At 39.1% G+C, this 25,101-nt stretch overlaps 3 protein-coding genes across 7 annotated transcripts; 2 read left to right on the top strand and 1 right to left on the bottom strand.

Annotated features, from left to right (window-relative positions):
- The first annotated feature begins 837 nt into the window (after window positions 1–837).
- Window positions 838–6,189, top strand: LOC144023983 (DEP domain-containing mTOR-interacting protein). 2 transcript variants are annotated; one of them, XM_077529983.1, is made up of 9 exons: window positions 838–920; window positions 999–1,177; window positions 1,251–1,374; window positions 1,561–1,739; window positions 1,880–2,092; window positions 2,912–3,049; window positions 3,128–3,198; window positions 4,354–4,458; window positions 4,575–6,189. In XM_077529983.1, exons 1-9 carry the CDS (start codon window positions 838–840, stop codon window positions 4,698–4,700), a joined length of 1,218 nt encoding a protein of 405 aa, XP_077386109.1. In that variant the 3' UTR covers window positions 4,701–6,189. The 2 variants fall into 2 exon arrangements, with proteins under 2 accessions (XP_077386109.1, XP_077386110.1); XM_077529984.1 differs by having other exon boundaries at window positions 839–920; window positions 2,915–3,049.
- adnpa (activity-dependent neuroprotector homeobox a) lies at window positions 4,592–11,229 on the top strand. Of its 3 annotated transcripts, none has more exons than XM_077529981.1 (4): window positions 4,592–4,634; window positions 7,793–7,905; window positions 8,040–8,132; window positions 8,215–11,229. In XM_077529981.1, the coding sequence occupies exons 2-4, from the start codon at window positions 7,798–7,800 to the stop codon at window positions 10,717–10,719; spliced, it is 2,706 nt and encodes a 901-aa protein (XP_077386107.1). In that variant the 5' UTR covers window positions 4,592–4,634; window positions 7,793–7,797; the 3' UTR covers window positions 10,720–11,229. The 3 variants fall into 3 exon arrangements, with proteins under 3 accessions (XP_077386107.1, XP_077386108.1, XP_077386106.1); XM_077529982.1 differs by lacking the exon at window positions 4,592–4,634 and adding an exon at window positions 7,304–7,363; XM_077529980.1 differs by lacking the exon at window positions 4,592–4,634 and having other exon boundaries at window positions 7,780–7,905.
- Window positions 11,230–14,201: 2,972 nt separating this feature from the next.
- On the bottom strand, window positions 14,202–20,609 carry gata1a (GATA binding protein 1a). Of its 2 annotated transcripts, none has more exons than XM_077530798.1 (6): window positions 20,474–20,609; window positions 18,405–18,633; window positions 16,826–17,308; window positions 15,094–15,239; window positions 14,884–15,009; window positions 14,202–14,808 (listed from the first exon to the last, which is right to left on the bottom strand). In XM_077530798.1, exons 2-6 carry the CDS (start codon window positions 18,616–18,618, stop codon window positions 14,527–14,529), a joined length of 1,251 nt encoding a protein of 416 aa, XP_077386924.1. In that variant the 5' UTR covers window positions 18,619–18,633; window positions 20,474–20,609; the 3' UTR covers window positions 14,202–14,526. The 2 variants fall into 2 exon arrangements, with proteins under 2 accessions (XP_077386924.1, XP_077386923.1); XM_077530797.1 differs by having other exon boundaries at window positions 20,421–20,587.
- Window positions 20,610–25,101: the final 4,492 nt, after the last annotated feature.

Genomic DNA, 25,101 nt, shown 5'->3' with positions numbered 1-25,101 from the left:
AAGATTACATTTAGCCAATCTTGTTTCTGTTATAAATGGTCAGAATACACGGGTTAGTCTAAAATACTTAACAAAGGATTAACATTAGAAAACTATGATTACCATAATTATAACCAGAATTAATGTGGACATCTGTACTTTTACACCCACTTCAAATTTGAGATTATTCAAACCATGCCCCAATATTTTGGATGTTATGGAGGTTAAGCCTTTTTCTCATTAAACTTCATATAATGAGTGCCAATACGGAGAGAAAGTTAAATTTCCATAAAATCCAAAATATTGGGGGTGATCTTTGTATTGTATGCAGCGGTTGAAGTGGGCATGTCCACATAAATTGTTGGTGATGTGTGATTTATGCAGAGATAATGCTTAAAATCCAGAAAATCCAAAATATTGTGGCGATTTTTTAAATATTAATTTTTCTCGAGATTGAAGTTGGCATGAGTTGTGATGTGCACATGAATTTTGTTGACAATTGATCATGGCTTTTGAACATTAAGTTTTTAATATTAAGCGATTTAAAATGTTCCAGTTTGGAATTAGGGTTTAAATATTCTACCACTGTGGACAAGATTAAAGGCAACTAGATGTTGCAATGGTGCTCGTCAGCTTCCTGACTACTGTCAAGGTAAAATAAAAAAATATATAATATTGGCAAAAGGTTACTATTATCTGACTAATTGAATGTTGTCATCTCTGTGTTTGCCTCTCTTCATCTGTGTATACATAACATCTTCCCCACATGATATTTGGTCCGTGTCTATTATGTAAACACAAAAGGGCCACAAGCAAACGTTAGCTTTACTTATATACGCTAGTCATTAGATTACAAACATGGAGCGAACAGGTAGCGTCAAGAGAAAATCCTTGGCTCGTCAGCACAAGGCCGAAGTGATGATTGCTGGGGAACAACTCAGGTAAATGACGGAAAATGCAGACACAACATTGCAAAGTCATTTCAAAGTTACATTGGGGTGATGTAAACGTCCTTCAAGGTTGAGGCTTCACGATGGAAAACTGGTCAAGGACAGACGGTACCACCTGCGAACATATCCAAACTGCTTTGTAGCGGAGGAGCTGGTAGCTTGGCTTGTGAACCATAAGGAGGCGCCGGATCGGACAACGGCCGTATGTGTGATGCAGCACCTCATGGATCAGGATATTGTTCACCATGGTAAGAGGAAAGCAGTGGAATGCTAAAATGATTACGTTCAATACGCAACAAATCTGTATTTTTTTTGTTGTAGTTTGTGACAAGAGGTCTGAATTCAAGGATGCCAAACTGCTGTATCGTTTCCGCAAAGATGATGGCACATTTCCATTCAATAAAGAAGTGAAAATCTTCATGAGAGGACAACGACTGTATGAACAGTAAGAGCGTCGATGAGCAGTGCCAATCAAAGGCTTACCACCACAACACAAAAATCTCATAATTTAAATTGGTTCAACAATTCTCTTTTTAGAGTATATGTGGTACTATGAATTTTATAAAACATTAGGTAAACTCTATGCTCTTATTTCAAACCTAAAATAAGCTCTGTGTTCTTATATCGGTAGTCTCATTGCGGACAAACACTCAATTCTGCAGCTAAGAGAGGAGCAAGGTGTTGCGTATCAGCGCTCCTTTCCGGGCTGCCAGCTTATTGATTGGCTCCTTCAAAATGGAGAGGCAGTGAGCCGGTGCCAGGGTCTGGAGCTGTGCCATGCTTTACAAGAGCATGGCATCATTCAGCATGGTGAGAGAACAGCAACCTCATAACAGTTGGTGGCCAGCTCCAACAAAATACAATTCATCACCTTAACAACAGTTCCTGTTTGTTGTTGTTGTTTTTTTTGTTTATTTGTCTCCTCTCCTCTCCTCTCCTCCCATCAATAGTGGCCAAAAAACACGATTTCTTTGACAGTGGACTTCTCTATCAGTTCTGCATCAATTTTCGGCGCAGACGACGCTTGTCTGAACTGCTGAGTGAAAGTGAGCAGGACAATTATCAAGGCACAGTGGCGTCAACACAAGATGACAGTCATCCTGATAGTCCATATGTTCTGAACAAAAATCCATCCCAGGAGGCTGCCACTGGTTTCCAGTCAGGTTAGAAAAATAGAAACGCATCACTTCTTTTTGCTTCCATTTTTTAATGAGATTAAGTCAAAGATCTAAAACTTCTTCCGCATACACACTATCACCATTTACACCATTTTAAACATATAAGGGCCAAAACATGCCTTGTGAAAATCAAACTGCACTAAAAAAAAAAAAAAAAAAAAAAAAACTAGCCACCAGAGGGTGCTAGAGCTGCACAAATGGAAATCAACCTGACTTTTTAACAGATGTGCTGTTTTTAATATCATGCGTGACATGACGACAACAATATATTGTGGCAGTTTTAATATCACGATATCACGATATTGCCGTTATTATTACATCCCTAGTTTAGACCCCATGATTAGTGCACAGGTGTGCCTTAGACTAGCTACAATAAAAGGTTACTCTGAAAGGCACATTTTTGTTTTATATGGGGTCTGGGAAACCACAAAAAACATTCAGTACTGACCAAATTTCTGTGTTTCTGAACCATCCAAAACAAAATTGCATCTTTCAGAGTTACCTCTTATTGTGGGCAGTATATGGCACACCTGTGCACTAATCATGGTGTCTAATCAGCATCTTGATATGGCACACCTGTGAGGTGGGATGGATTATCTCAGCAAAGGAGAAGTGCTCATGTTCACAGATATAGACTGGTTTGTGAACAATATTTGAGAGAAATGGTGACATTTTGTATGTGGAAGGAGTTTTAGATCTTCGACTTCATCTCATACAAACTTGGGAGCAAAAACAAAAGTGTTACGTTTATATTTTTGTAAAGTATATATTTCACTTCAAGTAATTCTCCCAATTTAATGACAGTAGGAGCCAGAAAAGACCTGAAACAGGCGACGAGTGGCTGCCAAGGCAGCTTGAATTCTCTTCAGCTTCACTCTGCAGGATTTCCCCCTTTTGTTCAGCTGTCTTCGACCCCAATCATAAGATGCAACCCTAAATCAGGCAAGTGTACAATTGAAGTGCTGTGCTGTATAATTCTTTTACTTAAGAAAATATATGATTAAATGATTGGCACTGCAGTTCTTACAAGACAATATACTTGTGAAGAGTTGCTGGCGCCAGGAGCACACTTCACCAAGAGAGTGTTGACGGTGAGTTGCTAGAGGCATTATAAGTCTATATTTGTAGTATACAGTTTAATATTATATGATGTATTACTATTATGCAGGCAGCATAGCTGCCTCACAGTCATAGGTTCAAGTCAACTGAGAGTTTTGCTGTGGATATATTGCAATGCTGTCATCATTTTTAACATAATCATCTTGTCAAAAAGTACAGCTAAACCCAGATGTTATATTTGAGATTATAAGAATATTTATGGTAAAAAGAAAAGCAATTTGTTTCACTGTGATCTAGGGATGTAACTAGTGTTGTTCTACTTCTGATACAGTTTTTTGGCCCCTGATACCGATTCCGAAACCCAGCTTTGCAGTATCGCCCGATACCGATACCTAAGGTTTTTTTTCTCAACATGAAAAAGCTGTCCTGCCATCGGTTCAGAGCATTCAAGGGCCAATAGGATATCTTAGATCGCCATGCAGTGAACATGTCACATATCAGTGAATGCGGTGTACGAGCAAGACACAAGATGCTGCATCCAAAATCTTATATTAGCGTTGGAATTAATGGTATTGGCATGTTACTTGTGAGTAGTCAACAATACCGATACCACTGTTTTAATGCAGTATCGGCGCCTCTACCGATACCAGTATCGGTATCGAAACAACACTAGATGTAACGATACCGGCATATTGTGATATTAAAACTTTCACAATATGGTCTTCATCATGTTCACAATATTTAAAAGCTACACATCTGTTAAAAAAAAGTCAGGTTGATATCCATTTGTGCAGTTCTAGCACCCTCTGGTGGCTAGTTTTTTAGTGCAGTTTAATTTTCATTAGGTATGTTTTGGCCCTTCTATGTTTAAAATACACTAATTGTCAGATGAAGGAAATTGTAATATGCTTGTGAAGCGAGTCAATACGTGGAGGAACTCAATGTGGGCTTGCATTAGCGAGTAAGTGCTTCAATATTAAGTGTTATTCGAGATTGGAGGTAGTTTATATGTATTGCTGTTATGTAAAAAAAGTACAATATTGTGATTTATTTATTTATTTTTAGTATGAGATTGATTTTTGGTATTTTTTATTTTTAAAATATTGACCTTTTTTAAATATCACCAACCTCCCCACAATATCGTATCGTGATATCTGAATATCGTTACATCCCTACTGTGATTCCAGGTGACAGGCGATGCACTCGGCTGGGGCTTTGTCCTTAGAGGGGTGGCTCCTTGTTATGTGCAAGCTGTTGACCCCACAAGCCCTGCTGCAGCTGCGGGAGTAAAGGTCATAAATATCATGCATATGGCATTAAAATCGAATAAAAGCAACAACATATAACTTGATGAGACGAAAATCAAAGTGTCTTACTCCAAACCTGCCTTTTTCTTTTCTTTTTTTAGGTGCGGCAATTCGTGTATCAGGTGAATGGACAGTGTGTACTCTATCTGGATTACAAGACAGTAAGCACACTGGTGATGACAGGTCCTCGTATTGTTGTCTTGGAAGTGATGGAATCATTGGAATGAAAAAAAAAAAAAAAAGCTTCAGTAATAAGTATGAGGGGCGGCACGGTGATCGAGTGGTTAGCACGTCCGCCTCCCAGTTCTGAGGACTCACCGGAGTCGAGTCCAGGCTCCGGCCTTCCTGGGTGGAGTTTGCATGTTCTCCCCGTGCCCGCGTGGGTGTTCTCCGGGTACTCCGGTCTCCTCCCACATTCCAAAGACATGCATGGCAGGTTAATTAGGCGCTCCGAATTGTCCCGAGGTGTGCTTGTGAGTGTGGATTGTTGTTCGTCTCTGTGTGCCCTGCGATTGGCTGGCAACTGGTCCAGGGTGTCCCCCGCCTACTGCCCAGAGCCAGCTGAGATAGGCGCCAGCACCCCCCGCGACCCTTGTGAGCAAGAAGTGGTCAAGAAAATGGATGGATGGATAATAAGTATGAACAGGATTTTTTCATGTGATTTCTCTAGCCAAATTAAAATGTATTTATGAAGCCGTTACTCTTACCCAGCAGACATCTTGCATCAACTGAATAATTACATCCAGTGATAAATGATGCAATTTACAGAGATAGTTATTACTCATTTGTGATGAATGTTGACATTGTTTTCTAAACTGTGCTGCATCATGTGAGGAGGTTTTCTTATATTAGCTTTTCTAAGAAGGAATTTTTGACATAATATTCCCAGAACCAAGTTGTAGCCTACTTATAAGAAACCCTAAACCACGCTAGAAACCCTAACTTGAGACCAAACACTGGCTAAAAAGCCTATTTTGAAACCTGAACCCTGTCTTGAAACCTTTCTAACACTTGCATTGAAACCATGTTCTGAAACCGGAATCCTTGCTTGATACTACAACAAAATTGTAACTTAAAATCCATTTCCTATCAATTCTTCAGCTGTCCTATCAATTAAAGGCAAGAAAGCTAAAAATACTTTAAAAGAGTGACGTGATGGTAGACATTGACTGATATTGGAATTTGCATCAAGTTGTGTATCACGGGTTTGATTATAATGTAGCAAATTCTTATTTATTTTGGACTACATTGAAGGTATGATTTATCTCACATGGCCATTCTGACAGTGAAAACATATACTGAACAGCACATGTATATTTTCTTGCTCATGTTATTACATGCAACAAATTGATGAACTACTTGTGAAAAAAAAAGTCAAACAAAATAGTGTGTATAATTTAGTGCTATCTAGTGATGAATATTAGAATTCTTTCGGGTATCCAAAGAAGAAAGATGACGGTGAAACATGTCAGCCTCCTGTAAGGTGCGGCACAACCTATGTATTAGCAACTACTAGAGCTACAATTATATACAAAAATGTATCTTGATGTGATAGAACATTATCCCATCCATCCATTTTCCTAACCGCTTATTCCAAGCAAGGCGGCGGTGGAGCCTATCTCAGCTGGCTTCGGGCAGTTGGCATGGTGCACCCTGAACTGGTTACCAGCCAATCCAGGGCACACACAGACAAACAACCATTCATACCCAAGGATAATATAGAGTGTTCAGTTAACCTGCTATGCATGTCTTTGGAACGTGGGAGGAAACCAGAGTACCTGCAGACAGCCCACACAGGCATGGGGAGAACATGCAAACTCCACCCAGGAAAGTCGAAGGCCTCGCACATCCTCTGCACTGAGAGGCGGATGTGCTAACCAGTCATCCACCATGCTGCGAACATTTTTTTTTAATATATATAACTTTTTTTTTTTTTTTTTTTGCACATTATTCAAATCAGGTTTTAATGAATGAACACTGAAAAAGTGAAATCAATTCTACACACTGTCCCTTTAAAGATGGATTTGTATGAACAAAAAAAACTTGCTTCAAAGTGATGAAAATTTGAAATTGTGGTAAAGAATTTAGCAAGAAACATGAAGATATATATATGCTTTCGCAATAACATGAAATAAAGTGATGGACCAAAATGGCACAAATGCCTTAAGTTGGACACCTCTGATTTCCAATGAAGTGATTTAACTGTGTTTAATAAATGCACAATAACTTTAAAAGTGTGTTTTATATCAAATACAACTTATTTCAAGTGTCTTATTGACCTACTTCGGGCCCGCTGATTGGCAATGTTAATAATCAGAACATGATGTGTGTAATTACTTTATTGACACTGCAGATATGGTAGGCATACCTAATATTGCTTGAGGTGAGTATTTATCAAAATGTATTGCAGAATCGTAAACTAGAGCCATTTAAAACTGAAAATAAAATTATGTAGAATTCAATTTAGACCTGAAATTCAACTCTGGCTTTGGACACAACCGCCTGTTACGACTTCCGTTTTTTTTTTCCCTCCTCGCCATTTTGGATTCGGAGTTGGCTTACTTTGGCGTTACCTTCCCACAGGCAGGCTAGCGGCTTTCAGTTATCACACTGGGCACTGGGTGGTGCTGACAGAATCATTTTAGAGGACGTTGGTTTCCACAATTCTGCAATACTTGCATCCTTTCTCTCATCTTCTCAACCCCTCTTCCGTAAGTTCGCTGCAGAATTCCAAGCGGTTGTGGTAGCTGCAAGCTAGCTAGCTTGTAAGCTAGCCGCGAAACAGAGCATCAGCACCGGCTTTTTGAACTGAGGAAGTATCGGCAGGCCCGCCAAATTGTCTTTCGTCACTTATCCACGAAGGTTATCGGCCCTCCTGGCTTATCACCCGGTGAGTAAAATGCACCCACGTAAACGAAAGCAATAACGGTCATGTCAAAAGGGATGCTGTAATGCTAAGAAAGCTAATCGAATCGAGGGGAGCTAACACAACAGCTAGTGTTAGCTACGATATGAATGGTAGCGCACAGAGTTGACAAAATGAACCTCCTTATGCGCAATAACCCCGATAGGTTTGGTCAAAGACGGGTAATAAATAGGCTACATGCTCCATAGCGCATGTACAGGCACACAGTTTCTCTGCCATCGAAGCTTGCCCGCCCAAACAGATTCGGGCCTCGGGGACAACACATGGATACGTTTTAAATCACACATGGAGCTAAGTTGGTCCATTGTGTTTTATGTACTAAAGTTTGGGGAGATGATAACACTCTGAAATGAAATGTGTGACTCGCGTGGTCGTTGTAAATGTGTTTGTCAGGAGAGATGTATCAAAACCCTGTGAACGACTTGCCAAAGCTGAGGAAAGCCAGGAAACAAGTGAAAATAGCACTTGGGGATATTGGACTGGAGTACTGCAGGGAGGCGGTAAATGTGAGTGTGCATTAGTTTGATTTCTTTTGCTCGTTGTGTTTTTCTTTTCTTTTTTTCCCTTTTTTGTTAACGTGGAGTTGACTTGTTTTTGTGTTTTCCTTTTTGTTGTGTATTATGATGTATTTTCCACGCAGGAATTCAAGGCTTTTAGTCCAGGTGAGAAAATTTTCAATGAGACTGCGCACACTGATATATGCGTTTGGCATCCTTCGTTCTCCAAAATACAGGTAAAGCTTTTTCTTATCTAAAGTTGTATAATGCTTCTGTTGAAATAATCACATCATTTCATGTCTCCTTTTTTTCTTCTAGAACTATCGCTCAAGGGCTTACTGCTGCAGAGAATGTCGGTTTTCTTCCGCAACCTACGCGGGTTACAGGAATCACTTCCACCATGCGCACAAGAGATTAATTCAGGATAATGTTCTTCTTAACTGTTCTCACTGTACATTCATTGCAAACAAGAGAACATTGGCTATTCATGTTAGAGTATTTCACAAGGACAAATTGGACGAGCAGATGTACAGGATGGAAGCAGCCAAACAGAGACAATTGGCCTCAAACAAGCCTGGCCTTGGTGCAGCGAGGTCTTTGTATTTTTGCAAAAAATGCACGTACCGAGACAGTCTCTACAATTCTGTTAGACGGCACATTTACCGGGAACATTTTAAGCATGTTGTCGCGCCCTATCTGCGCATGATTCCCAAGTCATCACTTCCAAACGGTGCATCTTTTAACGGAGACAACATCCTCTGTAGACGCTGCAAGTTTACCACAAAAAGTTACGAGTTGCTGGTGCAGCATGTCATAGAATACCATGAGCGCATAGGTGCTCAGGTGACCACCATGATTGGTCATGCTAATGTTGTTCCTTCCAATTTACAAAGCATGTCCAAGAAGTCTTCTATGATTCTCAATGGGGGGTCCTCACTCTCAGTTAATGCAAAAGTACAACCAGTCATTGGCTACGTTAATCCCACAAGCGCCCCTGTGTTTAAAAGTCAACCTTTGTTGGCATCCAAACAAGTCGGCCTTAAAGCCCCCTCTAGCACTGTGGCTGACGGTAATGCATCTGTTGTCAACACATCCCAGACCCAAAAGTGGAAGATCTGCACTGTGTGCAATGAGCTTTTTCCCGAGACCCTCTACAGTGCTCATTTCGAGAGTGCGCACAAGGCAAGGATAGTGTGGGCAATGGCCAAGTATATCATGAAAATCCACAACTTTACCAGCAAATGTTTGCTTTGCAACCGCTACCTTCCCAGCGATACGCTGCTCAACCATCTTCTAATACATGGAATCACTTGTCCACAATGCCACTCGGCTTTCCACAGTGTCGAGAAACTCCTTGATCATGAGCGGCAATCCCACCTTACCGCTTTTGTTGGACCGCCAGGATCATCGCCACTAACGTTTGATCTCACGATCAAGCAAAATGTCCAGCTTCATATTCTCACCTTTAACATGAAAGAGTCTGAGGGTCGCGATAAGTTTGTCACGCCTCTTGGCAAAGTAACACCTTCCCTTGCAGAAATGCAGACACAAGCCCATGAAAGTATGTTCTATACACAGAGGGATGCAGTTGATTCCAGCAAGACAATGTGCCCGCTTTGTTGCACCCCTGTGAAAGACTCTTTGGCCTTTCACCTGAGACAGCGACATCAGGTACTCCAAACAATGCATCCGGTTGAAAAGAAGATGACGTACAAGTGCATCCATTGCTTGGGAGTGTACACAAGCAACATGGTGGCATCCACAATTACGCTGCATCTTGTGCAGTGCAGAGCAGTCGGAAGGAAGCAGGCAAGTCTCGGGCCAAAGTCAGCCGTCACACTTAACTCGTCTGGGATGTCCTTGCTCAAGAGACACCTGCCAACACGTGTGGCCACCTACTCCAAGAAGATCAAACTGAGTGAAGAGTCATTGTTTCCTTCCACTGGTTTAAGGAGCACCTGTACCGGAGCGCTCTCTATGGATCCCAAAAGCAATGAGCACAAGACATTTGAGGCTCGAAAAAAATTCTTACAGTCCTACTTCAATCAGCGACCGTATCTCACCACCGCTGAAGAGAGGAAACTGTCTGCGAGTCTCTGGATATGGAAGTCTCACATTTGCAAGCACTTTGCAGCGTTGCAAAAACAATGCACGGGTCAATGTGAGACATCAAGCGCATCTGTGCTGCTTGGATTTGACATGCAGGCTCTCAAGAAAGTGAAACACGACCTTAACTTTCAGACCGTCCAGATTGAAGACACTCCAGTGGGGAAGCCTGGCCGACTCAAGTCTGGTATTCCGAGCATGGCCCGAAATGTCTCCACTGCAAGGAAGATGTGCACAGAGCCCATTCTAATTGACTCCGACAGTGAGCCAGAAATGCAGCAGACACCTGTTTCGAAGAGAAATGGTGACTTGGATCTGCACAAGAGTGAAGACCAAAAGACACAAGAGAAGCAGCCTGGTGACTCGACACACACGGATAAGATGCAGGAGGGCGACTTGACCCACATGGAAGAGAAGCAGGCAGGTGACTCAACACACACCGAAGAGAAGCAGTCTAGCGACTCGACACAATCGGAAGAGAAGCAGCCTGGCGACTCGACACAATCGGAAGAGAGGTCGCAAGCCGACACGACGCAGACGGGAGAGCAGCAGCCAGTTGAATCAACAGACACAGCGGAGCATCAGCCGGCCAACTCGACACAGGCAGAAGAAAAGCAGCCTGATGACTCGACAGATTCAGGCGAGAAGAAACCAGTAAACACAGAGCCTTCAAGCGCCGCTGAAATGTCTTCGGAAGAAGAAAATACAAATGCGTGAAACTTTTCTGTTTGTGTCTGTGCTTGGGAAGTGTGCCTTGTTAATGTCTGAAAGATGTTTCTGTTGTTATCCAATGACATGCATTTCCCTAAAAAATTTAGTCATTGCTATTATAAACAGTATATTTAATAATAAACCAATAATTTTCTTGTTTTGTTTAGAAAAAGAGATGCATGCTTTTAATTGGACGACAATGAAACGAAATGGCCCAGAAATTCACATTGTTCCAGGGTTTCATTATATTGTATATATTCATGTTCTTTAGTTCCCCCTGTAACCTGTTCACTTATAAACTACACACGATCTCATTTCTCAAAGATATATATTTTTGATCAACTGTATTAAACCTGTATTGGATGGCCAATATTACTTAGGAAAATGTATAGTAATTGCTTATGTTCACATTTTCAATAAAACATGGTTTGATAAAAAATAAAAATAAAAGTGGTTTCTTCATTTAGCAAAATAATATAATCATCTTATGCCGTAAAATTGAAAACATTCTCACATTGGATGAAATGTGAAATTTTGAAAGTTGTGCATTTAATATAACGTAGCTCAGTGTAATGCTTCAGTGAATCATTTTGCCTGAAGTTATTTAGTGAGTTGTATTGATTTTTTTGATTTGAAGCATAAGCTGCATCAAAACAAAAATGGATACCTATTAATATTGTAACTCTTTCCTTTTTTGTATTGTTTCTTTGTGATAGTGTCACATTTTTCCTTCTATAAAAATATTAGGTGAGTCAACCCGGAAGTGCGTCTTGTTAAAGGGTGGTACTTCCGTTTTGTTTTTTGTTTTTTAACTTACAGGTGAGTAGAAGCTCGTCAAGTCAGCTTCAAATGGTTGAAGACTGAAGTCGTCGAACTTTGCGACAAACCAAAAACAATCTAACAAAAAGAGTTAGGACAAAAGCAGGGCGGCAGGAACCCAAAAAGGGTTCTTGGAATGTTTTGTTCATACGCAGCCTCTTTGGGAATTCCCTTATCTACATATTACACATTTTATGTATTGGATCTCGTTAAGATTTAGAGTATATGAAGTACTGAGTGCACATAACCGTGAATGACACACATTGTTATCTTTGAGCAGCAGCAATCAAGGCATTACAGTACATCCTGTGTTTGTCAAGTTGGGGCGGGGCGGAGCGACAGTTGCAGTGTCTTCTGATTTCCTTTCCGTGGCGCTTGTGTTCCACGATTTCACATCAAGCCAATGTCGAGGTAAGTGTTTCCCACTGAACTAAAGAACATATTTTACATTAGAAAAAAAATGTAACAAAAAGTAAATACAGGGAAATACTGACGATCTCGTCAAAAATTGTCCCTATTTTTATTTTTTTTTTGACATGTTATGGACCAAACCTGTCATTGAATAATGATTGATGGTTGTGCATTTTTCAGCACTCATTTTTAAATAATGTCCTTTAAAAAAAAGAAGTCACTGCAAGTCTAAAATACAGTAGGTGTAGAACATAATGAACTTAAATTGAATTATTAAAACCTAAGGCTAAAATTGACATTTTTTATGAGTCACAGTAATGCACATACTAAATACACTAGCACATAATGTCTTCCACTTGTGCCAACAGCAGAAAGTCAGTGTGGTGGTGCCAGTTGCAGGTGACTGGTTGGAGGTCTGCAGCCCCACTGATAACTAATCAGCTATTCCCCATTCATGAGTGTGTAACCAGCTCTGCTTCTCCCCATGAAATATACAATCCAAATTCCAATGATGTTGAGACGTTTTTAACAGAAATAAAAACCAAATACAATGATTTGCAACTTATGTTCAATCTACAATATTTGATTGAATACAAAGACATTTCATGTTCAAACTAAAACAACTTTATTGTTTTTAGCAAATAGTCATTAATTTAGAATTTTATGACTGCAACACGGTCCAAAAAAGCTGGGATAGGGTCATGTTCGTCACCTTTTCTTTGAACAACATTCAATAAACGTTTGAGAATTGAGGACACTAATTGTTGAAGCTTTGTTGGTGGAAACCTTTCCCAATCTTGCCTGATGTACAACTTCAGCTGTTCAACAGTCCGGGGTCTCTGTTGTTGTATTTTATGCTTCATAATGCACCACTTATTTTCAACTGGAGACTGGAGTGCAGACGGGAAAGTCTAGCACCCGCACTCTTTTACTACGAAGCCACGCTTTTTGTAATGTTGATTTTTCATGTTGCTGTCCCTTTAAGTATTGCCAAACTGTATTTATTAACATTGATTTTCTGAAGCGTTCCTGAGCCCATGTGGTGATATCCTTTACAAATTGATGTCAATTTTTGATGCAGTGTCGCCTGAGGCGTTGGAGGTCACGAGCATTCAGTGTTTTTGGCCTCGCCGCTTACATGGAGTGATTTCTCCAGCTTCTCTGAAACTTTTAATGATATTATGGAGATGATGATGAAATCCCTAAATTCATTGAAATTGTACGTTGAGTAACATTGTCCTTAAACTGTTCCACTATTTTCTCACGCGCTTGTTCACAAACAAGTGAACCTTGTCTCATCTTTACTTGTAAATTCAGAGAAGCTCCTTTTATACCCAATCATGGCACCCACCTGTTCGCAATTAGCACGTTCATCTTTGGGATGATAAATGGTGCTTCATTTATATAGCGCTTTTCCACCTAATAGGCCCTCAAAGCGCTTTACATTCGACTACTCATGATGCAGCATCAGGAGCATCAGGAGCAACTGGGGGTTCAATATCTTTATCAAGGATACTTCAACGTGGCCACAATGGCATGGGATCAAACCCGCAACCTCTTGGTTGTGAGGCGACCACTCTACCACTGATCAACACCACCCAATGTCCTGAGCTGGTGATTGATGAGCATTCCCCAACTTTCTCAATCTTGTTTTGCCACATCCCAGCTCTTTTGGAACATGTTTCTGCCATAAAATTCAAAGTTAATGTTTATTTAATGATTGCTAAAAAAAATAAATAAATAAAAATGTAGCACTATGGAGAAAATCATCTACACACACAATATTTGCATATAGCGCCCATTCTGAGATGAAAAAGAAATCACTGGGCACGCTATCAAAACACATCATTGCTAATGTGAACTGAAGAATAAAGAATTGCTCAAAGTGCTAATGTTTATCATAACTGAAAGTCATTACTCGTTAATGGTGTGTTGATTATATTAGATTAGAGTGAGAATCCAGCAAACTACAACTCTCAATTTACTTTTTTTTTTTTTTTTTTTTTTTTTTACGTCAGGTCATCATTTGTGGAGGTTGAAAACAGAAAGTCTATTTTACCAAAGTAAGGACTAAAAGTACTGAAATTTGTTTTCACACGGGAGTAAAATCAGATTGTCATCAGAAAAAAAAGCAAAACCTTGAAAAAAAAAATTATTTAGTACAGTAGCAAATTATACTTTATTATTTACTGCCACTGGCAACAAACAACATTGTTGAAGGTTGTTCCATACTGTAAATTGTGCATTTGGCTTGATTTTCACCTTAGCGGGTGATTGAATTTGCATAAAACACTATGCTAGCATTAAGCAGTCAAAACTCCCCCATTCAATGCAACTTTTCTACACAAAAATAATCTGAGCATAGTTTCATTAACTCAGTGAATGAAGTGAGGATTTCAAATGATCCCATAACACTCATTACCCAACAACACATGATTTCACACCTTTTATTCATCATGTCATGCTAAATTCTGCAAACAGACTGTGTGGTCACATACAAATAAACTTCACACCGCGAGTACTATAAAAGACAGTTAAATCACATTTGCTTATATTTACATCATGAGTTTCCCTCGCCTTCATTCACACTAAAGTGGGCACCATGCCCGTGTTGCGGTGGTGCGTGTACGTTAAGGTTGAAGAGGCGTGCAGAGGCGACGGGCCTGGAATGAGGTGGGGCGCGTAAGTCAGGAGAGTGGCGGGGCCGATGGCGAAGGGCCCGCCGTTGTCCTCGGCGGAATGCGGCTGAGCGGCCTCCACAAACGTCTCCATCATGGCTGCCTTCTTACTCTTCTTGTTCTTGTTAGACACTTTCCTGTTGCGAGTCTGAATGCCGTCTTTTTTCATAGTGAGGGGTCGGTTGACCTGGGGGGAGAATTGTTATTTGTGAGTTGCTTATGGGTGAAAAAAATACATCTGATCAACATGTGAAGAACTCACATTGTGGAGTTTAAAGTAGAGGCCACAAGCGTTACACACAGGCTCGCCGTTTGCATTGCGTCTCCACAGTGTCGTCGTGCTAGTGTGACAGTTGGCGCACTGTGTGCCTGCCCGCTTGCTGACGATCTGAAAAACAAACAGTTTCTTTTTTTTTTTTTTTTTTTTTGTAGGACGCATTGGAGTAGCCCTGTTAACATATAATAAATATACCAGTCTCTTCTTGGGTCGTATCAGAGGTCTGTTCTGGCCATTCATCTTATGGTAAAGTCCACAGGCGTTACACAGGTAGTGGCCTGTACCGTCACGGCGCCACAGAGGGGTTGCTGTGGCTCCACAGTTGACACATTCTCGGGCCTCTGTTCAAATAGAAAATTCCTATGTGAAATTCATATTACAATTTTTTTTTTTTTGTCAAGGTATGGCAACATTCTGGATGAGGTTCTACACCAGGGGTTACCAAACTTTTTCAAAGTGAAAAAAAAAAAATCCTCATATTGTTCACTTAACTCATTCAATCCTAAAAACGTATAAATACGTTTTTAATACTTTCTCATTCACTCCCAAAAACGTTTTTTTTATTTATTTTTTTTAATGTTTTTATGCTATTGCAAACAGAAGGCTTTAATATAGCTTCTGACCTGAAGAAGTCGCTTAAAGCAATGGTAGTATTACAAAAACCGGCCATCAGGTGGTAGAAGAGTATAAGAGATCAGCCAGGGCCATGTTCCAACAAGCTTTTTTTTCCCCCTAGTTTTTTTTTTTCCTGATGACAAGAGAGTCTAATCTTTCTTTTAGTAGGTGTCCATGTTTTTATAGCACTAGAACATAATATTCTGTGGGCCTTGCAAAATCAGTCCAAATCCAGTCAATTGTTTCAGTGAAAATGGCTGGGAGTGAAAGAGTTAATGAGGCTTGACCCTATCGTGGATTTTTATTTTGATCCATTTATTCTGCTATTTTTGTCCTTTTATGGAATATTTGAGTAAATAAAAGCAGCTCTTTCTGTCATTCAACACAATCTATTGCATATAGAATATTTGTTAAATTAAATTAAATCAAATCAAACCTTATTTATACAGCACCTTTCATACATTCCTATGCAACTCAAAGTGCTGAACAAATAAAACATCCATAATACAATAAAAAGAAAAAGCCATCCCTCCCCCCCATATCCCCATGATCGTACCCACAGACACACACGCAAACCACAACATGGCGGGGCACAGAAGAACCCTGTGAGGAAAGGCACCTAGGAGGAGTTCATCCACACTTAGAGGGATGACTGCTAATGGGAATGCCATCCCAGAGACCGCCGGCCCACAATGACCGCGGCCCGCTCCAAACAGACTGAAGCGAGCCACAGCTCCCCGGGGCCAAGGGGCCCCCGGGATAACCGCCCGCCCGCAAGAGAAGAACAGCCATCCCTCCCAGTGTGGAGGCTCCCCCATGAGGAAACACTGGAGCTAAAAACTTAGTCACTACCAAATAAAAACATTTAAACACTAAAACAAAACAGTTAAACACGAAAAAATAAATACATTAAGAAACATACGATAAGCTTAAAAAAAAATGTAGACAATTTAACTTGAACAAGTCCACTCATTTAAGCAACTCTGCAAGAAGAGCTCATGAATTTTTTTTTTTTTTTTTTTTTTTTTTTTTATTTACCGCTACTTCGAACTTATCACCCATGAAACGTGAGGGAACGTGAAGACTCACAATTCAAACTCACAATTTGTCACAATAATTAGGAATTTCCATAAACCTCTGCAAATATTCATATATTCAAATAATCATTTCTACAACATTCCTAGAACATTTATAACATCCTATCACTGGTAGCTATTTTTAGAACCCCCGGGATTCGATCGAACCCAGTTTAAGATGAAGAACCACTGGTCTACGTCTAATCATGTTGACTTGTGACTGATTTTATTCTCACCTGGTGTGGTTACTCTCATTTTATTGCGAAGTTTCGGGGAGTACGCGGGGCTGATCCAGGCACCGGGCCCGCTGTAGTAGTTGGCTGTGGTGAACTCTTGAGAGCCCGTCAGGTACGGACTATAGGGGCTCAGCACGTGCGTATGCGAGTGCGACGTCGGCGTGTACATGCTCCCGAGCGCAGGGGTCAGATTGAGAAAACCGCTGCAGGATGTCGACCCCCCTAGTGGGCTCATCCGCTCAGCCTTGAGGGCCTCCGGAGGCTGAGGACTCTCCTGGAGCGGAGACGAGTATCCATCCCTGGAAGGGGTGAGAGAGGAGGAGACCCCCGAGTACAAAGAGGTGGGGAATGTGCTTTTGGTCAGAGTGCTGCTGCTCCAGGTACTGTCTGGAGGATTGTAGGGTGAGGTCAGGGAGAGACCGGCTGGACCGTCCAGCAACTGGAGGTTGCTCAGGAGACTCGGTGAGGTGAACACCTGCCGGACTTTTGGACAGAAACAGGTCATGTAAAGCCTTTTGGGTCATTTCATAGTTGGAGGACATGTTCTGTCCCATATGAAATTTCAAATAAACATTACACAAAATACAGAAAATTGAACTTGGTGTGTAAATGATAGAGTATCCCATCCTGAGACCAAATTTATCTGTAGTTTTTATTAAAATATTTTAAATATCTAAACCAGTGGTGTCCAAACTACGGCCTGGGGGCCATTTGCGGCCCGCTGTCCATTTTTCAGTGGCCCGCGACATATGCTAAAAATGCCATTTGACTCAGTTCAAATAAAATAAACAAAACAAAAATGTTTGGAGATGGTCAAAGTAAGTAGGGAGGGTGTCGAAAAACAGGTGACATTAAAGGGCATTTTAGTTAACTAAAACTAATGAAAAAACTAAAATTCAAAAAACAAAAGTGTTATCAAAATAAAATAAAAACGAAAATGCTTTTTAAAAAACGAAAACTAACTGAAACTACATTTTGGGTTTACAAAACTAACTAAAACTAACTATATTTATAGCAAACGTCCTTCGTTTTAGTCTTTGGTAATTAATTTACTGCATGAGCCTTTGGGGATGATTTCAAATGTGATTTTTAGTAGATTTATTTCGATATAAACTTGAATAATGACGTTTGAAAGTAGGTCACACAGAAGTGACGTCATCTAGCAGCAGCCAATAGAAAAGCACCAAAAGATGACATTGATCCCATGGTGTTTTTTAATTATTGTGCACATTAAAAAAAAAACATACTAATACTGAAACTAACAAACTAAACTAAAACTAAGCATTTTTAAAGAACTAAACTAATAAAAACCAACAGAGCCACCCTGAAAACTAATAAAAACTAACGAAAATGAAAAATTCCAAAATGAAACAACCCTACCGCCATATTACAAATAAATTGGTTTATATACTGTAGCATTTCTCTAAATATGCAAAAGCACAAATAAATTCTTTGACAATTCCTCTTCATAACATTACGTAACCCTTGCGTCCTTCTGATTTTCTGTATGTGGCCCTCAAATAAAAAAGTTTGGACACCCCTGATCTAAACAGTCAGCGAAATGATTCCAACCACTGACCCGAGCTGTTCCTGTAGGCGGATGCCGTTCGATTCTGAGTCGGGCTGGAGAAGAAGGACGACAGGTTGGTGTAGTCCGTGTCCTGATTTGAAAAGAAGGTGTCCCCGTCTTCCACCGGAGGCAGCAGACCGGACTCAGACGAGAAGGCCGCCAGAGGGTCCGAACCCAGCAGTGATGAAGACGCCCAGTGAGATGGCTCGGAAGAATCCTCCATGCTGTCGTGCTGTACCTACAGAAGTTGTCAATGTGAGTGTCAGTGGTGGTCCGTCTCTGCTTGTCTTATTGTTGGTTGAGCCTGTAAATCCCAAGTGCCAGATGTTGCCCGCTCCATTATTGTATGATGTCCACTAAAGCAAATGAATAACTTGATGTTTCCTGCTAAATGGATTTCATTTTGGCAGAATATAGTACAATATTACAAGCATTTTTTTCAACATCAAGTCACTTCCTTACTTTAATTGAACAATAGTCAATGTGTTATATAGGGATGTTCGAAACCACTTTTTTTTCAGACCGATACCAATACCGATACTCAGACCCTCAGTACTCACCGATACCGATACCAACTGCCGATACCAGTAGTACATTTTGACAAATGAAAAAAATCACTAAAAGGTATTTTTAAACAAATATATTTCCTTTAATTTTGACCAAAAAAAATAGCACAGTTACTCTTCAATAGTCTTAACGCTCAAAATAAAACACAAAAATGCTCTTTTAGTTTAAGATTCACAATTTTGAAGTATTTCCAAACCGGTGAAGTTTTGGTGAAAAACTGCTGCAAGCTAGCGCCAGTTACAGGCAAGGAGGACTCACTTTACGTCTTCCCCCTCTGCCATCGGTCGCTTGTACTCGTCTGTGTCAAGAGTACTCGAGCACTTGAAAAAAGGCTGGTATCGGCCCGATACCGATACCTGGTATCTGTACTCGCCATCCCTAGTGTTATATATACATTATATACTACTATATTGTATATATTTGTCTGTGTTTGACCTGAACAAAAGAGGCGCGATAGAAAATGGATGGATTGATGGACAGGTTTAACTCTTTAATATGCAAAGAACTATTTTGTAACTTAAAATGGACTCATCTGATTGAGAGGCAGCGATTTCCCACCAAATAGTTACATTTTAGTAATTATAATAGCAAATGTATAATGAAGTACCAGTCACTATTATCCTGATACATTGTTATCGTTAAATAATGGTAATTGGGCAAGGTGTAAAGTTAGAAAAATAAATGATTTATGTTCTGTTTTGTAGTATTTTGGAGTGGCTGTTGAGGGTTTAATTTGATTTCATTATAATACAGCATAATTGTTAGGGATAGGCACATACAGATACAGGGTGTCAATATTGGGCTGATACCTGACCTTATATAAAGGTATCCATACAATCATGACAATTATAAGAAAAGAAAACTGCCATTAATTTCACCCAATTTTAAGGAAAAATGCTATATCGTGATATATAGCTCTTTCTCTAAAATTATCTCATTGTTTTGGGGGAAAATTGTATGTATCAAATTCAAAAATACTAGTGATATCAGCACTTGGTCATTGGTGACTTCTCAAGAGTTTATTTCTGGTATCAGTCTGAAATAAAGTGATATCGAACATCCGTAGTGATTGTAAAAGTCATTATAGCATCTGAATTTAAGCATTAAAGAACGTATTATTCCATGTAGACGCTTACTTAAAAAATGCAGTTGGCACAGAACGTTCAGTTGATGACTAATGAGAGCATGAGACAGCTATATTGGATGTATTGATACTATAAATATGTCAACAAGAAATGTGCCAATGCAATACAAATCATTCAGAGCCCATCAAAAGAGATTATATTCAAGAATTTGAACTAACCAAACTACACATGCACGTATTAAAGAATTAAAGTAGTATTGTGATAAATAACATTTTAACATTCTGCAACCACCAGTCGATAAATTTCATACTAAAGTGTCAATAACAAAAAGGAAGATGAACTTCCTAAAGTGGCACTTCAGATGCACACTTACTTTGATCAGCAGCCACTGCTGACAGTGAGTTGCGTGTCCGTTGGCTGTCCTACCTTATGAGATGGAACTGTTAAGGGAGTTGAAGGTCGAACTGGGTTCAAATGTTTAAGATGAAATGAGTCCTGCCAGGTTGAGGCTGCTACAACTTGACTAACCTTGACTGAAAAAAATAAATAAAAGTTTCTCCGACCAGCAGTAACGTTTAGGGCCCACAAGTGTGTGGGAGGGATTGGGGGCAACTTTCAGAGAGAGACACACCTACCAAAAAAAAAAAAGATCCAGAAAAAACTACTATGGTCTTAATGTCTGTAATTAATACCTTAGAAGGAGTCTGTATAATCTGCAAATATATTGATGCTGTTTTTTTTGTTTAAAAAAAAAATGATTTCACCTTTTAGAGATCTATAAGTGTAATGTATAAAAATCAAATAAAATACTGCATGTATACTGAGAACACCAAAAAGAAACATCACAGCCAAACTTGATAAACAATCCATTCAATGATGGACACAAATATGCAGATTATTTTGAGAAGTGAATAAAACAAATATTGTAAGGAGGCTACAAAGAATGATTTTTCTGACATGGCAATGCAAAGCACTGCAGCGACGGCGAGAGATACGGACTGATACGAAGCGGTCTGGATATGCACAAGTCCACACTGTGGCCACCATTTGATAGTCAAAGCAGTGCCGACACTCTCTTCTCTTTGTTCATTTACAGTTTTCAGGGAAATTAGGGGAACAAAAAGAAGAAAAGTTGACACACTGGGCATTTATGTCAAGTGGTGGCAATTAAAAGTTAGGAGGTTAACAGGAGAAGAGAGAAATGTAAAAAAATATGACCCACGCTTGTGACGCTCAGATAAATTTCCACCTTTGAATGTTTGTCTAGGCAGGTGTGAAAAAGACAAAACAAAAATGGAAACAAAATTAACGCCTTTTATGTTCTTTTGGCACACCGGCAACTGACAAACACTTTTGTGTCCCATACAAATTACTTGTACCTTTCATTTTGCTTGAAGAAAGGAAAAGTTGACTGACATGTTCATTATGTATTTATTTATTTATTTATTTTTTGCTAATTTCTCAGTTGGAATAAATAATAAACACTGTTTAGGTTAACCTGCTCTAATTTAGTTCATTTTTAGCAAAAAATAAATAAAAAAAATTAGCACGTGTTTTTTCAAAGCCTCGCTGTGCTCATAGATATGACTTGGAATTGATGGCCGTTTCTTAATTGTCTGTTCTTACGTTTTTGTCAACTTGTGAAACATCATCTGTCACAGACTCATGGTCCAAGTAAAACCAATAACATATGGTTGTTCTTGTTCAAATAAAATAAAAAAATTACCAAGAGACTAGCGTTCTTAGGAAATATGTTCTCAAGTCCATTCTTAGGAAGACTGTACTTGGCGAGTTCACGAGACCGTATACTCTGTGTTCTTCATACTGATAGTACGCAAATGCCTTGTCACAAGGTGCCACACAGGTGAGGCCAATCAACATTAGCCACCTGTCACATGACAAGTCACCCCCAATCTCCGAAACAGACAATTTGGCTAGCTACCACGCAGTTTTGTCCTAGCATAAAGTATAGCTCTAGTTAGCATATTAGCACTGTATCAATTCTCATTGGAAATAGCACAAAACTGAAAGGAAACAACTCCAGTCCTTATCTATGTGTCTCAGAGCTGTCTCCTCTCATCTGCTGCCTTGCTAAATGTTATTATAACAACTGTTAATGAGTTAGCGTTGAAGCTAATCTCTTTCACAATAGTACCTGTCCACATGGAACAAAATGAAATCTTTATCGATCCGACTTGGTCTTTTCTGTAATCAGGATGCTAACTTGCTATATGCTAGGATATTCAAAATTGAACCATTTTGTTGAGGCCAAACTTTAAAATAGTTCACAAGGCAAGCAGAATTCGCAATACGTCCTTCAACAAATTTGGCTTTCGGATTTGTAACAAATGCCTGCGTGAATAATAATAATTATTATTATTATTACAAAATGTTGAGAATTACAGAAATCAACTAAACATTTTAAAGATGGACTTTTTGTACTTTTTAGTTTGTATGTGTGTGTGTTTGAGTATTATAAATATAAAATATATAGCCTACAACTGTATATGTGATATACACATTGTTCATCATCCATAATATCATTTGCACAGCCTTATTTTTTAAATAAAATCTAAGACAATGGTTTTATGAGAACATTTTTTTCTTTACTAAGATAATAAACCTCAATTTTGATTGACACTTTAAGGCAGTTATTCATTTTGATTTTACGTTTATTATTATGGTTGGTTAAAAACAGTTATATCCAGCACTTGCACCGTCTTTAGAGAGCCAATACAAAATCTGCATTTCAAATTCTTGCCCATACAAAGATTTTCATGCTCAGTTTTCACTATACTGTATTATAAGTGCGGTATACTATTCACTAAACAATGTTAATTGCTAAGGTCGTTGTGCTGTAAAACTGAACTGCAAACACAATATGTTCTTTATTATATTTGAGATCCATATGATGTAACGATCATAACAATGATTTAAAATACTAAAACAGAGTCGTATTTATTGATTGATGACTTGTGTCTTGCACAGACAAGCTGCAGCTTACCTTGACCTAATTACTAAAACAATATTGAAAGGTAGCAGAAAAATCAGAGGGTTAATATATGAATATATTATAACCCTTAATGACTGCACTTTCATTTTCGGGACGATGGTGCTAACATGTTTTAGTACAAGTGCGAGTGCAGTGGTGAGCCCAACTGGGCAGGGATGTGGCTTGCGCCGCTGTGCGGGTGGGCTGCTCCGCTTAGATAAGCGCTTATCAAGATGGAAGGAGGAGGCCAGGAATTTAACGCTGTCATACACTCACATTCACATAAGACAGCGTCCACACTTTGGCACACAGTGCATGCAAATACATGTATGGCATTCATTCGCTGAAACACAAACATGTTTTTAATTGACAAATTCTCATCACTTTTGGACACTATTAGTGCATTGAGAGGGATGACACTCATTTGCTGTGGTGTGTCAGTAGTAAATTCAGAGGACTGATGAACAATTCCCAGGAAATCAACTTGTGTGTAGGCAGAGCTCTTATCTCTGCCACACAGGGCCTACTGGGACGTGTGTCTACATATACACACATACAAACACACACACAGCACACAAACAACTTTTACTGATGCCACTTTTGGCTCCTTGGCTATTTACATTGCTTATTTGTCCTTTCAAAAGGCAAGTAAACCTGCTTTTCCCAAATCTTGAGCAAGTATTTACTCGAATGCCTTCCAGAACTCGGACCACATTGTTGGCTTGCATCGAATATTGGCCGTCTAACCTTGACCTCACTGTAGATTTTTGGATCTCAAGACTTGACGTAATGCTCTCTTTGGCTAATGTTAACTTTGCCTTGGTTGAACTCCACACTGGGCCTAACCCATTACTACCCAACAGTCATAAATGTCACACCTGTTTAATATTTACGATCACAAATCCTCATGTGTGTGGTGGTGAAACAGAGAAAAGTGGAGTCACAGACTTGTGATCATGACATCAAACAGAATGACAGCCAACTCGTCTATTTGTACAAGTATAACAAAAGGAAAGTAAAGCATTTAATGTACATCGCCAATTTATCTTTTCAAAGAGCACAATTTCCAAGGGGGGACACAAAACTGCAAAAATCATTCCGATCTATAAAGCTTGTGACATATTCACAAATTACAGGCAAGTCTCCCTTCTACCACAATTCTTCAAAATTCTTGAAAACCCTTTTAATAACAGATTCGTAGAAAAACAAAACTCTCTGACAGTCAATAAGGATTTAGAGAAAAACAGTCAACTGCACTAGCTTCAACAGAACTGACTGAATAAATTACTGATTCCATAGATTAAAAAGAAACCATGGGATTGTTAATTTGTCGATCCACATACTGTAAATGATGATATATTGATTAGAAAACTGGAGCGTTATGGGATTAGGGTAAAACTAAAGGGATAAAAACAAATAATCAATAAATCTAAATAAGACCAAATTAATTGTATTTGGAAATATTAAAACAGGTAACGACGCAAGATTACAAATAGAAGGTGTAGATCTAGAAAGAGTCAATATTAATTTCTTGTGGGTAATTGTTTAAGCAGTTCCTTCATCCTATTCCATTTCGAACAGTAAGTCTTTTGTAAATTAGTTTATTTGAAGTTATTATTTATGAAAAACAAAAACAGTGATATTTTTTATTCTTGTTTTGTGAAAATAACTTAAATGTCTTTGCTTATTATTTTTGACACAATTGGTACATTATGCTCTTTTGTTTTATTGTCATTTTAAATGTTCGAAATAAAAGAAAAGAAAATTAGCTGGAAATCATGCCACATTAACTTCTCCAACTTGCTTTCCTTCTTTCCTTATCCCTGCAATATGCCTTAGCAATTACACATATGTGCAAATTAGCACATTTTCATTGATGAGTGCACAATTAACATGTTAATGTAGTGTTTTTGACATAATCGAGATACACTGCCAAACTGTAGCCTATTCATTTGCCCATGCACTTACTAAGTACTCATGATGAAGAATATTAGCTAAATCAAACACACGAGCTTGTAACTCAGATATGTGAACACTGATTTATTTCTTGTCATTTGTGAGC

The sequence above is a fragment of the Festucalex cinctus genome, chromosome 8 (assembly GCF_051991245.1).
Source record: "Festucalex cinctus isolate MCC-2025b chromosome 8, RoL_Fcin_1.0, whole genome shotgun sequence".
Taxonomy (NCBI): Eukaryota; Metazoa; Chordata; class Actinopteri; order Syngnathiformes; family Syngnathidae; genus Festucalex; species Festucalex cinctus.
Note: the sequence above shows the minus strand (reverse complement) of the source record. Positions and strands in the feature narration are given on the sequence as shown.

Coding starts and splice junctions, on each gene's coding strand:
- adnpa (XM_077529980.1), top strand. CDS start 7,780: ATGTGTTTGTCAGGAGAGATGTATCAAAACCCTGTGAACGACTTGCCA. Junction 7,906..8,039: donor ACTGCAGGGAGGCGGTAAAT/GTGAGTGTGCAT, acceptor TTTTCCACGCAG/GAATTCAAGGCTTTTAGTCC. Junction 8,133..8,214: donor CTTCGTTCTCCAAAATACAG/GTAAAGCTTTTT, acceptor TTTTTCTTCTAG/AACTATCGCTCAAGGGCTTA.
- gata1a (XM_077530798.1), bottom strand. CDS start 18,618: ATGGAGGATTCTTCCGAGCCATCTCACTGGGCGTCTTCATCACTGCTG. Junction 17,309..18,404: donor CGCCTACAGGAACAGCTCGG/GTCAGTGGTTGG, acceptor TCTGTCCAAAAG/TCCGGCAGGTGTTCACCTCA. Junction 15,010..15,093: donor TACGACCCAAGAAGAGACTG/GTATATTTATTA, acceptor TTTGTTTTTCAG/ATCGTCAGCAAGCGGGCAGG.
- LOC144023983 (XM_077529983.1), top strand. CDS start 838: ATGGAGCGAACAGGTAGCGTCAAGAGAAAATCCTTGGCTCGTCAGCAC. Junction 2,093..2,911: donor TGCCACTGGTTTCCAGTCAG/GTTAGAAAAATA, acceptor ATTTAATGACAG/TAGGAGCCAGAAAAGACCTG. Junction 4,459..4,574: donor CTGCAGCTGCGGGAGTAAAG/GTCATAAATATC, acceptor TTCTTTTTTTAG/GTGCGGCAATTCGTGTATCA.